Below are 16,572 nucleotides of genomic sequence, written 5' to 3' on the forward strand. Positions count from 1 at the left end.
AGGCTGGAACACTTTGCCGCCCCTCCCCATCCTTTAAGGAGACCTTTTAACTCGGTCCTTCAGTGTACAAAAAGAAAAAGAGAAACTCCTCGTACTGAAAGAGAGAACTAAAAGTCCCCTTGATAGGATGACGGCATTAACTTGCTTTGCAGGTCGATCGTCAAAATGGCTGAGAATAGTGTGCAAGTAGTCCCTGACTTACAAACGTTCATTTGGCGGCCGTTCAAAGTCACAAGGGTACTGAAAAAAAAGTGAGTCGCCACCAAGTCTTGCACTTATGACCATCGGAGCATCCCTGCAAAGACCAAACTCTGGGTGCATTTATGACAATTGCATTATCCCAAAGTCACATGATCACCATTTGTGATCTTCCCAACCAGCTTCCGATGGGCAAAGTCAATGGGGGGGGGGCAGAAACCAGATTTATTTAATGACCGTGTGATACGTACGGCCAAAAAGGTCATAAAATTGGGCGTGGCTCACTTCATCACTGCCCTGCTTAGCACCAGAAATTCTAGCCCCCACGGTGGTCATAAACTAAGGACTACCTGTATGTTGATGAGCATCGATGACAACAATGATCCTGCCCGCCCCCCAATTAATGGGATTTATTTGCAAGTCAGCATTTTGAGGACTGAGATGCCAGAAAATGAAATGGAGATGGGGAAGGTAAGTGACTTGTTAAAGGTCATGCTATGAGTCAGATCTCAGAATAGAACTGGGGTCATCTGAGTTTATGGCCAACCTCTTATCTGCCGAGCTTGGTTAATTGTTTAGCTTTTTTTAAAAAAATGTTTTCCTTTTAATTCGCAAGGCAGCCATAAGGTTCCCCCCCCCCACTTTTTGTGTTTGTTTATGAGTTTAAAAACACAGAAATGTTAAATGACTTTACATTGCTCAGAAACATGAGCCCTTCTAATTCAGGGTTGGCAAAGAGCTGGCAGGATTTTCAAACTGGGGGTTCTCTGGAATTTCTGGAAAGAGCTGGACAAAGAACACTGGTCCTACAGAGAGAGTCCGTGGCTGTCCACTCAATCGGCTGGCTTTCAGGCTAGAACCGAATCGGTGAAGAGAAAACTTCTGAACAAATACAATCTGATCAGAAGTAGTTGCGCTGCCTAGAACATGACCTTCTCCTAAAGGAGGAAATAATAAAGAGTAAAAAAAAAGAAGAAGAAGAACATGTGCAGAGAAGAGCAACAAAGATAAGGGGTGTGGAGGCTAATTTGTACAGTGAACAGCTAAGGGAACTAGATCTGTTTAGCCAACTATAGAGAAGGATTGAGGGTGTGTGTGTGTGTGTCGAGGGGGGGGGGAACATGATAGCTGTCTTTCAGTTTTTGAGGGGCTGTCATAAGGAGGAGGGATTTGATTTATTCTCCAAAGCATCTTAGGGCAGGATAAGAAGCAATGGCATAGATTCTCCTGCTTGAGCAGAGGGCTGGACTAGAAGACCTCCAAGGTCCCTTCCAGTTCTACTCTACTCTGCTCTGCTCTACTCTACTCTATACTCTACTCTATACTCTGCTGTTCTGCTCTACTCTACTCTATACTCTATATACTCTACTCTACTCTACTCTACTCTATTAACTTGTTAAAGAGAGATCCAACTTAGAAGTAAGGAGAACTTTCCTGACAGACAGAACAATTAATCAGTGGAATAGCTTGTCTCCCAGAATTGGGTGCTCCATCACTGGAGGTTTTTGAAAATAAGCCGAACAACCGTGTGACTGGGACAGTTATAAGGTTTCCTGCTGTGAGAGGGGACTGGACTAGAAGACCTCAAAGGTCCTTTTCAGCTTTATGATGATGTTCTAAAGAGGAATGTGGCTGAAGAAGAGTCTTCTCATTCATGGCCACCAATGCCTTGGTAGGACAAGGAGGTGCCCTATGTACTGCTCTGTCCCTGACTTCATCACTCACCACGCCACTGTCAGCACACCGTCTTTCCCTCGTTGCCCTAGTACTGCAAACCTCTGCAGAAGTTTCTTCTCCACCCTTCATGGCCCTCTTTGCAGTTTCAGTTACACTCCCCACCCTGAAGGATCCGACACAACAAATTCCTTCTTACTACCAGCTGAACGACTCAGGTTTACAACCAAAGCGGAAGGAGGAACTTGTGGAAACCATACTCTTCAAAGCCTTTTGAGAAAAGGTCTCCAAGGTGGTACCTGAAATAGATTGAGATAAAACCACGACATTGGGGGGAGGCTGGGCCAAGGAGAGAAGAGGGAGTTCAGCTTTCAGCTACAACATGGCAACTGGCAGCCAGTTGATTTGAGCAACCTTACACCCCAAGGTGTGGCAACTTCAGCAAAACTGTTCTTCTCCTTGGGAGCCCCCCCCAAAAAACAGAAGCACTTCCTTTTTCATGAAATTGAAAGACAAAGGTTAGAAAAAACACCAGATTTATTTTTGGGATCCAGCATAACTTTTTACTTGTGTCGGCTATTAGAGAAGCTTGTTATTTTTCATTTCCCAGTGAGTTGATGTTGATGTTTCCACTCGCTGCCCTTTTCTTAAACCATGTTTGACTCTCCCAAACTGCAGTCACCCAGGGCATTCATGTCATTGAATCCCACCCAAATAGGAACCATTAGCCCAACAACTTTAATATGCCGAGAAGAAAGCTAAAGAATGCTTCCCTCTAATGATTTCAATCTTCCAGACTTTGTGTGCGCGTGGTTGTGTGTTTGAGTATAGTTTTTGAGTGTTATTGATTTATTACTTTTTAATGGCTTTTGCGGTTTGCTTGGTGCCTCACCTGAAAATTGTGGAAGAATCATGACCGCAAAAAGGGTTTAAGTAAGCTGTGCTGTTTCTTTGCTATGTTGTTGGCAGAAAATGGTCCTGCTGCCATTTTTTCTCCTTCAACATAATTAAAAATTAGCAATGTTTTACTTATTTGCAAGCATTTGTGCTTAAGTAAAGTGGAAAGTGTACGAGCCTACATATGCACAAACACATTTGCAAATTTAAAAATGCATTTAAAATTTAAAATTTAAAAATGCATTTGGCTTGCATTTTTAAACACGTTGACTTGGTTGACACTCGTGGCTCTAAACCCTTCTGTCCTGGGTTTTTAATTCTCCTTTTATTCAGAAAACATACCGACATTCATTAAAGGTAGATATTCCAGAATAAAGAATGCTCCAGATAACCCAAGTATTTCAAGTGTCAAATGCATAAAAATGTGAGAAGTGCAAACAAAAACAATGGCCATTTATAACATGCTTTAGAAATGCTGAATTTTTCAGTAAACGTATGCCAAACAAGTCCAGACAAAGAATAAATTGATCTGTCCAAACCTCCAATGGAGGCATATCACTTTTAAACTTCTGCAAACAATTGCATCGTCTTCTCTAGCACCGTAAGGTAAATTACATTTATTTCATAATAGCCTCCAGTGTGTTGATTTGTGAAGCTGGCTATGCTTGCCAATGAATGGTAAATTTCTTTTAAAAATGAAGGGGGGGGGGAAAAAACCTGAGGTTTAACGATCATTCCATCGACACGTCTTTACCTTCAGTGCTATAGATTAATTTCCTGAAGTCATAAATTCTTCTTCCCCACTTTGTAAGAAGGTGACTGCCAGCCATGCCTTAATGCTCTGTTCCTTGGCTCTTCCAGGGCTAATTCCCAAGGAGCTGAAGGATGAAAATCAGAGCAAGGGGCGTGTTGGAGGCTAGAACAGCTGCCTAGGCTGTAACTAGATCACACACAATCTGCATATCTTCCTGTTCCAGGTTTATGATTTTATACATTTAATTGAAAACACACGGTGATCCATTCAAGACTGAGGGCATTGGACAGGGAGGGGAAAATCACCTTTCTTGTCCTAACAAAACCCTCTCTTTTCCAACACCACCCCTAATCAACTGGTGCCTGTAGGTAATTACTCAAAGCTTGCTGCTGTGTCTGGAATAGGGTTTTTAAAATGAAAGAAGGAAAAGGAAGGTGATAAAAAGAAGGATTGCCTCTACCCTGTCTTTGGTGGTCCCAAACTATCTACTTATCGTATCTACTATGTACTATGTCAGGGGTCCCCAACCCCCGGTCCGTGGAACAGTACCGGGCCGCGGCATGGCAGCAACTGGTCCGCACAAACAAGCAAAGCCCCATCTGTGGGATGCAGGCAACACACAACACCACACACCCTCTGGTTCACGGAAAAACCTCTCTCTCCACAGAACCGGTCCCTGGTGCCCAAAAGGTTGGGGACCTCTGTTGTTATCTGCGAAGTCATGTCCGATCCATCGTGACCCCATGGACAACGTTCCTCTAGGCCTTCCTGTCCTCTACCATCTTCTGGAGTCCATTTAAGCTCACTCCTCCTGCTTCAGTGACTCCATCCAGCCACCTCCTTCTCTGTCGTCCCCTTCTTCTCTTGCCCTCAAGAGAAAGGCAAGAGGGGGACCTCTGTACTACGTATGAATCAAATCTTCATCAAAGTAGAGCTGGGACTTACCTCAGTAACGCCTTTCCTTCTGATGCTTATTTCCCAGGTCCCTCTTCTCTTCGGGCTTATCCACTCATCTCTGTCATCACCAGACCGCCTTCAGCTGTCTCTCACTTCATTCCTGCAGTGACCACCTCTAGGGTTCTCTCGCCACTCCCATCTTCGGCAGGTGCCTGCTCAGAGACCCAGGCCAATGAAACTCATGGAAGCAGTGAATCCGAGACAGAGCAGCCCACCCTTCCCTTGAAAAAGCCTCGCCGCAGCCGGACCATCTTCACGGAGTTGCAGCTGATGGGACTAGAGAAGAAATTCCAAAAGCAGAAGTACCTGTCCACCCCAGACAGGTTGGTTGAGGAGAGATTGGGTTGGTTGGGGGTGTGAGTGAGTGAGAGGGCAACCCAACTGGTTCGTGATAAAAAAGAAGCCACTGATGCCCTGACGGGCAACCTGGTGCTTTTAAAATGTCTTGGATTTCTACTCCTGTCAACCTCAGCCAGCATGGGCAGAGCAAGGGACCACAGGACTTAGAATCTCAAGCAGGGGTCTTCAAACCTGGCCCTTGCAGACTTCAACTCCAGAATTCTGGGAGTTGAAGTCCACAAGTCATACGAGGGCCAAGTTTGAAGACCCCTGATCTAAATCATATTGAGGTCATTTGGGTTTTGATTTTTGCACTAGCATGGTTCTAAGAGCAAGTTGCTATAGAGAACGATATGCCTGTGTCAAGTTCCATGTTAGGAATTCACCCACCAATCACTTCTGCAGTCTCAGCATGGTAAAATTGTCTTCTGAATACTCCAGCTTTGGAGAATCTTTGAAAGTGGGTTGAACTCAAGATTGAGTCATACCTTGAGGACTAGCATCTATGGTGGCATTGGATGCCAATATTAGAGGTTTCTCTTTATGAAGTGAGACTTAGTGGCCTTTAAGAAGGCAGCAGAAATCCTGCATGAGCCAGGTTGTTACTATATAGAGGGCTTTGACTACTACTCTTTGTTAGATCATTCAAAATAATGGATGGGTGAAGGCTAAATTGTGATTGTAGTAATGAAACATCCTTCTACAAAATCTAAGACAATTGAGGGAAAGGGATTCTTCCATCCTTCTGAGGTCAGTAAAATAAGGACCCAGATTGTTGGGGGCAACAAGCCGACTCTGCAAACCACTTAGAGAGGGCTGTAAAGCACTGTGAAGCGGTATAGAAATCTAACTGCTACTGCTATTTACCCCATTTCTCTCTAGTGGTAGGAGTCCCTATTGTCAGCACTTGACTGAAGGTTTTGAGACAGTTACTCCTCAAAGTCCCATATACTGGAGCCTGGAAGAGCCAGGGTTTCCAAAATGAGAATTATCTTTAACTTTCTTGCATACTTATGTAATCCACAAATCATGGGGCTGTTCAAAACAGTGGCTGTTTTGAACAGGATATTCAGATATTTGAGGGAACACCTGCTGCCAGCATCAAGTTCCCTTCGTCCAGTGCGCTCCCACAGGGAGGGTCTCCTCAGGGTGCCGCCGGTTAAAGACTGCCGGCGGGTAACACCCAGGGGTAGGGCCTTCTCAGTGGGTGCGCCTGCCCTGTGGAACCAGCTGCCTGCGGAGCTTAGGACTGCCCCCAACCTCCGCTCATTCCACCGGGACCTGAAGACCTGGCTCTTCGAGCTCTCTGGCCCAGGCTGAGAATATTTTTAATTTTAATTTTAACTGGGTTTTAATTTTCTCAGGGTTCTATTTAATCTCTTTTAATTTATTTTAACGTTTGTATTGACTGTTTTTTAAATGCCCTGTAAACCTCCCTGAGTCCTTCGGGAAAGGGCGGTATATAAATCTAAATAAAATAAATAAAATAAAATAAATAAAATCTTAAACATTCCTACAAACAGATTAAGATCCTTACTCCATTTGCATACATAACTCTGTTCTCAAAGGCAGGAGATTGGATAGGGACCTGACACTGCACCATTTATTTTCGATTATCTTTGATGAGAGTCCCAAATGGCTAATGGGTAGGGCCAGCTAAGGGACATGTGGGTAACAACTAACACAGAAGGAGAATGTCTTTTTGTCTCCATTACATTTTTAACAGTAAAAGTGGTGTATGTGTGTGTGTGGGGGGGGGGGGAAATAGCTTCTACATTTACCATTGGGAAAAAAGACATTCAGAAGTTTTAGATTTAGATTAATTCAAGCAGAGCAATGGATCCTGGCAGGAATACTGATTTGCATTTGAAGGCTAGAGAGAGAGAGAGCGAACTTTATTCTAGTCACTGACTGATAAAATGAATCCGTAAAACGACCAATAAAAATGAACCACACAAAATGATCCCCTAACAACAATTGTTAGCAGCCTTGAAGGACAGAGCGAGCTGCTTTATTTATTTATTTTATTATTTATTAATTTAATTTGTATACCGCCCTTCTCACGAAGGACTTTATATGTTATGGTGCGGAGAAAAGACTAACCAGGCAGATGCTTTAAAATTCAAAATACCTAGTTTTAATCTTCTAAGACCAGGGACCATTTTAGCCTCATCATATCCTTACTTCAGAAAGGAAATGCCCTACAGGGTTTAGTCTGTTTCTCAAGCAAGCATTGAAGATGGGGCTGTCTTTCCAGCCATGACAGAGTGGGGTCCCTAAGCCCTGCTCCTCTCAGCTGTTCAGGTGCTGATTGGACCATGATAGCTCCTAAGCATGTGAAGATGAGCCTGCTCTTGTCTGAAGGCTCGGACACATAATCGGATCGCATTTCAAAGCACCCTTCCCTTAGAATCAAAGGCTACATGAATAGATCATATCAGTGGAAAACACATACCAGGCTGCGAGTGTGCTGGATACATGCATACTTGCCAGCATAGATTTATGGGCAGTGATACTTAGAAGCTTGTTTCCTATGAAAGGGAGAAGCAAATTATTTCCACTAGCTGAGAGCAAATATGCAATAAGCGGAGAGCAAATAGGAGCCGGTGTGGAGAAGGAAACCAGCTCTTGGTTTTCACTGTTGTTTGATCATCGTCACGTAACAAGAATCCCAGGATTAATGACGGAACAAACTGACTTTTTAAAAAAGTGGAATTAAAAGTGTGGGAGTTTCATTCTAGATTGGGTTCTGGATCCTGACATTCAGAACATGAAGGGTTTAGTCCATTGCCCTTGTTACCCTAACCCTAACCCTAACTTTAACCCTAACCCTACCCTAACCCTTGTTGGTGGAAGGGAAACTGTCTGAATGGAGCATAATTTTAACTAGTTTCAAAGAAGAATCAACTGTATCAAAGAAGGAAGTCACATTCATTAGCCTGTACAGATAATAGCAATGCCATAGTTTGACCTTATATCCGTTGGGGAACTCCCAGTCAGCAAGAAAGAGGGATCAAAAGGCCTGGCAGCTCAGTCGTTAAACTGCACTATTGCAGGCTCACTCTGTCCACAGCCAAGAGTTCGATCCTGATAGGGCTCAAGGTTGACTCAGCCTTCTGGTAAAATGAGAACCCAGATTGTTGGGGGCAAGAGGCTGACATTGTAAATCACCAGAGAGTACCGTGAAAGAACCATGGGGCGGCATATAAGTCTAAGTGCTTCTGCTATTGCTATCAAGCGGGAACTAGCCTTGAATCCTTGCTCAGCCACAAGAGGCATAAGCCTGATCTTCCCCTGAAGTTCCAAGAACCATATCTCTTTGTTCCCAAAGAAAGGCAAGCAGTCTGGGGAGATTCTTTTACCATAGGTAGAATACAATAAAATAGTCAATTTGAACCTGTCCTGTGTGGATGTGGTTGCTTGCACCTGATACTATCCTAACTGTCTCCGAATCTTTGCCTGGCCTTAAACATGATAGGTCAGGGGTCGGCAACCTCGGCTCTTTTATGACTCGTGGACTTCAACTCCCAGAATTCCTGAGCCAGCATAGCTGGCTCAGGAATTCTGGGAGTTGAAGTCCACGAGTCATAAAAGAGCCGAGGTTGCCGACCCCTGTGATAGGTGAAGAAGCGTGCTCTTTTTAGATCTTGCTGAACTGTAATTCCCAGGTTCCCTATAACTCTCAAGAGCCTATACTGTAATTCCAAAGAGCCCATCAGCCATAAGCCTCTTGATCACATTCTCAGGCTACTGCTGCTCTCTGAATTGGCTGGTGTTAATATTGCTCAGCATCGTACATGGCTAAGCCTGACGAGCAAGAGCAATTTTAGCAGCTTTCTGCCTCATACTTTGTGTTTGTTGCTTCTGTTTCCTAGGCAACCAGCGGTAATTTTCCACAGGCCAGCAACCCGAAAGGGTTACAGGCAATCTAGCCATGATAGGCATGTATTATCTGGCCCAAGAAGACTGATCTGACACATTTCCCTTAGGCCAATGGAATGGGAAGACTCACCCCTTAATACATAAAAACTTGGGAATCTGTTTGTTTATTGGTTTGATAAGGAAGGAGCACATGTACTTACTCAGAAGGCCTCTCCTTTCCACCCTAAAAGGTGGACAGTACATTGTGGTATCCAATTTCTCAGAATATTTTCTGGGCAATAAAATGATGATGGGCTGGCGATTCCGAAGATAACGTCTTGATCAATTTCGCTGCCCTAAGATACAAGCCTGTGGGTTGCTAGCATAGGGGATTTTAAACAAGGATTGCATGAACATTCATGGATAAGGAGAAAAATGTGGTGAGCCCTGGGAGACCCATAAAATCATACCACCCAATCACAGGACTGGGATTTTTCTGCTTTGTGGAGAAGTTAAAAATAAGGACAGTAAGCCTCTGATAGATGACACCACTGTTTCTTCTCTATCTCCCCTGCAGCCTTGGATAGCTGAAAAACAAAATAAATATGGTTTGAAGGAGCACTTTCAGTTATGGATGATAGATACAGTCTTCCATCATTGCTTGTAATGACAGGTTGATAAAACCCCAAAGAGCTGGAAAGTTTTTAGGATTCCTTGCTCAAACTGGTTGGGACCCTGTTATAATTCAATGTACACCACATTGCACTTGTGTCAGAAGCACCAAGGTGGTTTTGGATTGATAGGATTAGCCAGTGACATCACCATTACCCAGAGGACACCCAGTTGGGGGTTCCTTTCATGTCCTTGGCAGGAGCTGGAGTGAAGGACGAGCACTCACCCTGTCCCATGGCAACACCCAGGTCTTGAACGTGGACTTGCTAACCTCCCAATCCATGCAAGCTCCACCATGCTCCTAGCAACTTCCCTTGATCTGATCCTTTACAAGATTTTTCAGTTGGGTTCATCCAATTTGTTATATTAGACCAAATGTGTTTGGTGGTCTCTGTTCATCAAGGTATGGGAGCCCTTCATTGTCTTAGCATGTTGTAGGAACCAGGTCATCGCATTAAGCTATCATATGATGCTTTTGTTTGGACATAGCCCATTAAGTAGCGAGCACTACACTGTGTTTTGTTAACCCAGTATGCCAAGTTGTGTGAACTCAGCCTATATACGCAGTCACTTGTTTCCAAACAAAGTACAAATGCTTCCGCCACTCTTCCACAACTGCAACCTAGGGACGGAATGTATTGTTTATGCTGGGAAAGGCATCTTAAGGGAAAAAAGATGGTTGGGAAATTTTGGACTAATTCAAAACCATTCATTATGCAACTACTGGTGCGTGAAACAAGACAAGGTGCATCATGTTTGTTTATGTTGCCTCCACACTGTTTGTGTTCCAGTTCACTAATATTAATCATGGAAAAGGCATAACTCATGAGCAGTACCAGCAAGTTTCATTCAAGTGTCTTTATTCAGTGAGTTTCATGAGCTTCACTTGACATTCCAGCTCTGAAGGAATGATTAGGTAAATGCAGTTCTAATGTCAGGGGAATACTCTCTGCTATTTGTCATGCTAGGGAAGACTGTGCTGGTCTTAAAAGCAGTGAAAAGAAGGGAAAGGCAGAAAGTAGAACAAGGTATTCTTGTAGGTCTTTATAACCATCAATGGATCAGCTGAGTTGTCCAACTCCAAAAGTTTTACTTTGGGAAAGCAAAATAAAAATCTTCTGCCATAACTATTCTTGCTTTAACATTTCTCAGCCACACTAGTTTCTTATTTCTAAAAAGAAAGAATTAATTGGTTGCCCTTGGCCAGATCTCCGAGAGACAGTAGTAGATCAAACATTTTAACCCCCAGTTTCTCACAACTGGGATGAAGATACTTCCTGTTTAGGCAGTTCATCTGACTTGTGAACATGCAATAGAGAACTTGACGTTGTCCACCAATTTTACACTTGATTTGGTCGGTACTGTCCAGCTTTCTTTCTTTTTTCTTTAGTGGATCATGTAATACTCCAGTTTGCCCAGTAGGGGAAAAATATTTTTTTCCTATTTTTGTCTTAAAGGTTTTATAATGGAGATAAACATGTTTAAAGTGGCAAGTTCACTTACCAGATTTATGGCTTCTTGGAGTCTCCTTCACCCCCAGTAGAACAGCTGGGGCCAAAACATTGTCTTGAGAGGAATTAAAGGGAAAAATAGGTGCCGTATTGTTTTCATTTGCTTCAAATACCATTTGAAACTCCTGATACCCTCTTCAGGATGGACTCTGGCTTCATCCAGTTCTGCAGCGTGACTCTCAGCATGCCACATAACATCTAGTGCAGCTTCTGAACCAGGGGAAGGTGCATATTCCTTTTTTTACAGGGTCAGTCTTAATGTAACCATTTTTTAAATTAATATTATTATGAACAGGCACGACCCAACTGACATTGTGTAACCTGAAAGCAGAACTTGTAGAAATAGTGCACAGCATCCCTGCTGAGAAGTAAATCCAATGCCTAGAACTGTTTAGTTAATATAGTCCTAAGCAAATTAATATGTTTACTTTTAAAAAGCAAATTTACAGCGCAGGCCTTTGTTTGCTTTCTTAGACTAACTTCCTATTGAGTTTGGTGTGACTTGCTTAGAAACCCTACAATGACTGATATTGTGGTCATTGCTCTTGTTTGATCATTAGTCATTGGTCTTCTCTAATCATTATCACGTCCGATTAAGCTGCTGGTCTCTCGATCCACACAATTGTGTGGATGAACCATTTGCTCACTTTCAATAAGATGCAGTGTAATCTTGGTAATGAAGGATGATGTCACGTTCTTCTTCTTGTTCATTAATCTGGATAGTTTCTCTTCTAGGCTGGATCTTGCTCAGTCCCTCGGCCTCACTCAACTCCAAGTGAAAACCTGGTATCAAAATCGCAGGATGAAATGGAAAAAAATGGTAAGCATTTGCAACAGAGGTCCCCAACCTTTTGAGCACCAGGGACCAGTTGTGTGGAGAAAGGTTTTTCCAGGACCAGAGAGTACGTGGTTTTTGTGTGCTACCTGTATCCCATGGATTGGGCTTTGCTTGTTTGTGCAGACTGGTTGCTAGCATGCCGCGACCCAGTACTGGTCCTCGGACCGGGGTTGGGGACCCATGATTTATGGAATTCAGTCAGAGTCCTAGTGGTTAGACTGAGCGTCAGTTGAATGACTTCAACAGGAACGAAGTTGACCCTGAAAAATATATCAGTTGATTTCAGGGTGTCTCTAGCAACCATAATTAAGTCTATCCAGCCCCCCCCCCGAAAAAAAAGTGACACCAGGGTTCTTTACAAGGTATGGTCAAAAAGTCAAGATGGTGACCATAATATCAAAGTGGTATATCAAAGCTCTGTTAGTAAAACACAGCTAAAAATGGATTGGGTTTTGAGTGCCGCATCTTACTTTTTTAACCCTAACTTGTAGACATCCCTGAGTTTTGTAAATATTTGTGTGTATTGATTCATTGTTTTTTTTGTTTGGACAAGGACTTTGTATAGGTTCTGTCTTTGTGGCCTAAGGTTGTTTAGCCTGTGACAACGAAATCTTTATTTTGTCAACAATATAAAACAATATTACAGTTAATCCATGTCAGCTTGCATATGAAGTTGTGTTTTGTGCACTGGTGTGATTTTTGTCTCTAGTGATTTTTGACTCTGGTCTTTTGTTTGTCATCTCCAGAATTCACACCATGATAAAAAGGGGAATTTGAGGGGAATGGCATGAAGGGATGGAGATAGGAGATATAGAAATGTGATAAATAAATCAATAAATGGAAAATAATGAGCTGCCTGGAATACAAATGACTGTTTTCTACTCGCTTTTAATTGCACATCTGACTCACCTCTCATCCAACAGTGCATATATAAAAACACGAGTTGCTCCTCCCCAAAAAATAACGATAAAATATGTATTTTTATCCGTAAGATATATGAATCAGGGAAAATAGTAGGTGAGCATGTAATAAATTAGGGGAAATGGCTTGCCACATGTGTAAATTAGGCAAAAATGCAAAAGATGTTGTTAATAATGGGGAGGAGGGGGGTTCTTAATACCAACCAATGTAGTTGGTTAGAGCATAGAGCAATGTAGGGCATAGAGCAAAATAAATGTAAGATGGAGACAACACAAAGAAGCCAAAATCGGTCCATTTGCCTCTCTGTAACTTGGTCAGCAGGATTTCAGTATAGCCATAAACAGCTTCATTTATTTTTATTCCAGGTCCTGAAAGGAGGACAGGAGGCCCCCACAAAGCCCAAAGGCCGCCCAAAGAAAAATTCCATTCCCACCTCAGAGGAAATCGAAGCAGAAGAAAAGTTGAGCAGCCAAACTCAGCCAGAGGTCTTGAAGGAAAACCAAGCAGAAGAAGACTGTGGGTTAACCAGGGAGCAGTTGGGCTCCTCTTCAGAAACCGATGGATCTCCTAAACACATAGCAGAGGCATCTCTAGGGCTGACAACCTCAAGTTAAGAGCCACCTCAAAGCTTCCCCAGGGGACAATGCATAAACTGGATTTCCCTGCACCTCATGCCTTAAGAAATCAATCGGTGTGGTAGGTGACAGTTGGATGAGGAGATCCAATGTTAACCAGGATGATTTTCTTGACTCCCAGGGTCAAGTATACACTTTCCTGATGCATATCCTGGAATCTTTCTCCAAATAAACTGCATGCTTAGAGATTGGAGCTTCCGAAACACCCAAGTGCGTCAACTTCTCATGCTTTCATGAGAAGAAATGTTTTAAGGACTTCAGCATGCTGAATATACCGGTTCTTTATCTTGCCATAATTGTTGTTGTTGTTATAATTGTTCAGAATGCTTTAAAATGGATGCTAAGCAGCAACTACCAAAGACAGAGAGAGCAGGATTCCCACGATTGTATTTTGTAAAAGTACCAGTGCAAAGTATTTTTCATGGGCCATTCAAAACAAGGGGATGTCAGTGGTCTACCATTATGCTGGCCAGTGAGTGAGCCTGGTGGCAGTCAAGAGAAAGACTCAAATTGTGAGTCTCAGGTGGGCTTATTCCCTAAAAGATCATCTAAGCCACCAGGAAAGGGAGAACAAACAACTGTCCTAGGAAGAGCTCCCTTGACGGCAAATATATTGATTTGGACAACAATGATCAGGGGCTGGTTTTAGAAACTCAGTAGGCTGAAGTTTCAATCCAGAACTATGGCTGATATGCATAGCTCCATCCTGGCTACTCTTTTGTCTCCATTGCATTGTAAGTAAATTATATTGTTCCATACAATACCAAAATCAACATCAGAGGTTGGAATTTCGAGGAGCATGGCCCTAAGTGTTCTGGGGTTGACCAGTGGCAAGTCTGAATGGGCACTGCCAACCCAACGTTGCTATTTACTCAATTTGCTTTTCTGAGTAGAAAGGCAAAACAAGAGGGAAGTGACATAATAGTATTCTCCAATCCCCTTGTACTCTCTATCTAGATCAGGGGTCTTCAAACTTGGCCCTTTTATGACTTGTGGACTTCAACTCCCGGAATTCCTCAGCCAGGCATGCTAGCTGAGGAATTCTGGGAGCTGAAGTCCACAAGTCATAAAAGGGCCAAGCTTGAAGATCCATGATCTAGATCAGGGGTGTCAAACTCAATTTCATTGAGGGCCGCATCAGCATTGCGGTTGCCCTCAAGGGGCCGGGTGGGTGTGGCCAGGGTGGGCGTGGCCTACTGGGTGGGCAGGGCTAGAGTGCGTATGGCCTGCTAGGTGGGCGTGGCCAGCTCTACATCGTTCGCATCAAGGGTGCCTATGGGGGCCTGGGCAGGAGTGGGACAGATCTGAGGGTCTCTGGCAGGAGGAGGGTCTCTGGGCCAGGGCCAAGGCAGTGGGGGCCGTTCCCTCCCTGTTTCCAGGATGGCTTCGCGGGCCGCATGAAACCACTTCACGGGCCGGATCCGGCCCCCGGGCCTTGTGTTTGACATGTCTGATCTAGATTGTGGTCCAGGTTTGAATTAGTAGAGGAGGCTTGTATTGGAGGCTGAAAAGGGATTCAGTTGGGCATAAGTGTGCCCTGAAAAGTTCTTGCACGACTAGTGTCTTCCATAACTGGATCACTGCCAGGCTGACTCATTTCTTCTGGAGAACCCTTGAGTCAATGTATACAGCAGAATGCCAGTGCGTGCAGTTTAATGGTTTCTTTCAGTAGAGAGAAAATTACTGGATCTCTGCAGAAAGTCTTCCCTTCAATCATCTGGAATACAGAATTACCCTGGAAATGAAGTGGAAATTAATAGGGGAGCAAGTTGGGCTCCAAGCAAAACACCAGTATATAGTATTTCCCCGAGGGTATCTGTGCAATGAACTGTTAAGAATTTAAGCTGCCATAATCAAAAGCCAGTTTATCCTTTATATGTTCACCTCTGGCCAGTTTATATTAAGGAGCGGCAACTAGGTTTTTGCTTTAGCCTCAGTTGCTCTCTTCTTTGTAAGTTTCTTCCTTTTTTTAAAAAACAAAACCATCATTTTAAACAACGCATCAAAGCATGCATCCAAATGGTATTTGAAAGCTTGTTTTAAAAATGTTATTTGCTCCTGCACACAATTTGTATTTTTTAAATGTTTGTTCCCTCGAGGGAAGGGCTTGCAAATATATTTTTTTTATGTCTTTGTGCCAAGACTTGTATTAAAATTTTTGGTGAGGGCAGTAGCTTCAGAGTTATTTGAATTTTTAACCCTATGTGCAAATGGCTGAAACAAAGATCAGGTCAGTTCCTTGGATCTGAAATTTGCCAATGAATAGTTATTACTGGAAACAGCCCAATCTCACAAGCCTCTCTTTGCATAAGAATGAGGCAGTAATTGCTCACATATTGGAAAATGACATCACTAATTCAATTAACCATACTTTTCTAAGTAATGAGTTCCAGCAAATAGATATGCTATTGTGATGCAATCCAGTTTTTTTAAAGAAAAGATACATGTGAACCAGACTGGGGATTCTTGGGACTGGCGGAAGAATCAAGAGAGCAAGAGCAGCCAGAAGTGTCTGATAGCTGCCCTCATTTTACCGGGTTGCCCATCTGATACAGATTAGGGGCAGGGCTTTAATTTAGTCATTGGGACTTCCATCTTGATGTTCCTGACCTCTTGGTGGATGGCCCTGGAGCCAACATTCAAACCGTAACCATATACGGTAGATCAGGGGTATCCAACCTTGGCAACTTTAAGACTTTTGGATTCCAACTCCCAGAATCCCCCGTTTCAGCTCAGCTCAGGGAGAGTCTTTGTGCCCGTCTCTTTCCATTGGGTTTGGAAGGTTCCATTTGTTGTTGTTGTTGTTGTTGTTGCCATTTCTCCTGTTTAGTAACACACTTCAGGTGAGAAGGGCTGAACCATCCATCCTTGACATCGGCAGGAAAACAAGTCATGAACCTGGGAAGAAAGCTTTGCAGGAGAGGGATTGCCTTTTATTTTCCAGTCTAGTGTGCCAAAGTTTAGATAACGATCTTGTTTCCTACAGTCTTGTTAAAGGGTGCATATTTTGCCCAGATGCTGCAAAGAACTGTATCAAGATAACCTTTATTTTTTAATTAAAAATAAAATGTGTAAATAAAAGAGTCAATGGAATCTTCTCTCTCTCTCTCTCCCTCTCTCTCTCTCTCTCTCTCTCTCTCTCTCTCTCTCTCTCTCTCTCTTGTATGTTACTTTGATATGTGGTGATGGCTATCAACTTAATTAGCTTTAAAAAGGGGGGGTGTTGGACCATTTACTGGAAGTCCTGGGGATAAATGGCTATTGGCTTTGATGGCAGTGGACTGCCTCTGAAGGTTAAGACTCATGGGCTTCCTC

At 43.2% G+C, this 16,572-nt stretch overlaps 1 protein-coding gene across 2 annotated transcripts in view; it reads left to right on the plus strand.

The window, feature by feature from the left end:
- The window catches only part of BARX2 (BARX homeobox 2), a 38,799-nt gene extending 24,446 nt beyond the window's left edge, over positions 1–14,353 (plus strand). The window contains exons 2-4 of one of the 2 annotated variants that reach the window (XM_083368629.1): positions 4,506–4,803; positions 11,599–11,683; positions 12,988–14,340. In XM_083368629.1, the coding sequence (XP_083224755.1) occupies positions 4,506–4,803; positions 11,599–11,683; positions 12,988–13,236 (632 nt within the window). In that variant the 3' untranslated portion in view covers positions 13,237–14,340. Of the gene's footprint in view, positions 1–4,505; positions 4,804–11,598; positions 11,684–12,987 lie in introns of both variants that reach the window. The other variant, XM_083368630.1, reaches the window with a different exon arrangement.
- The last annotated feature ends 2,219 nt before the right edge of the window (positions 14,354–16,572 follow it).

Source organism: Vipera ursinii (genome assembly GCF_947247035.1).
Source record: "Vipera ursinii genome assembly, chromosome: 8".
NCBI classification, from domain to species: domain Eukaryota; kingdom Metazoa; phylum Chordata; class Lepidosauria; order Squamata; family Viperidae; genus Vipera; species Vipera ursinii.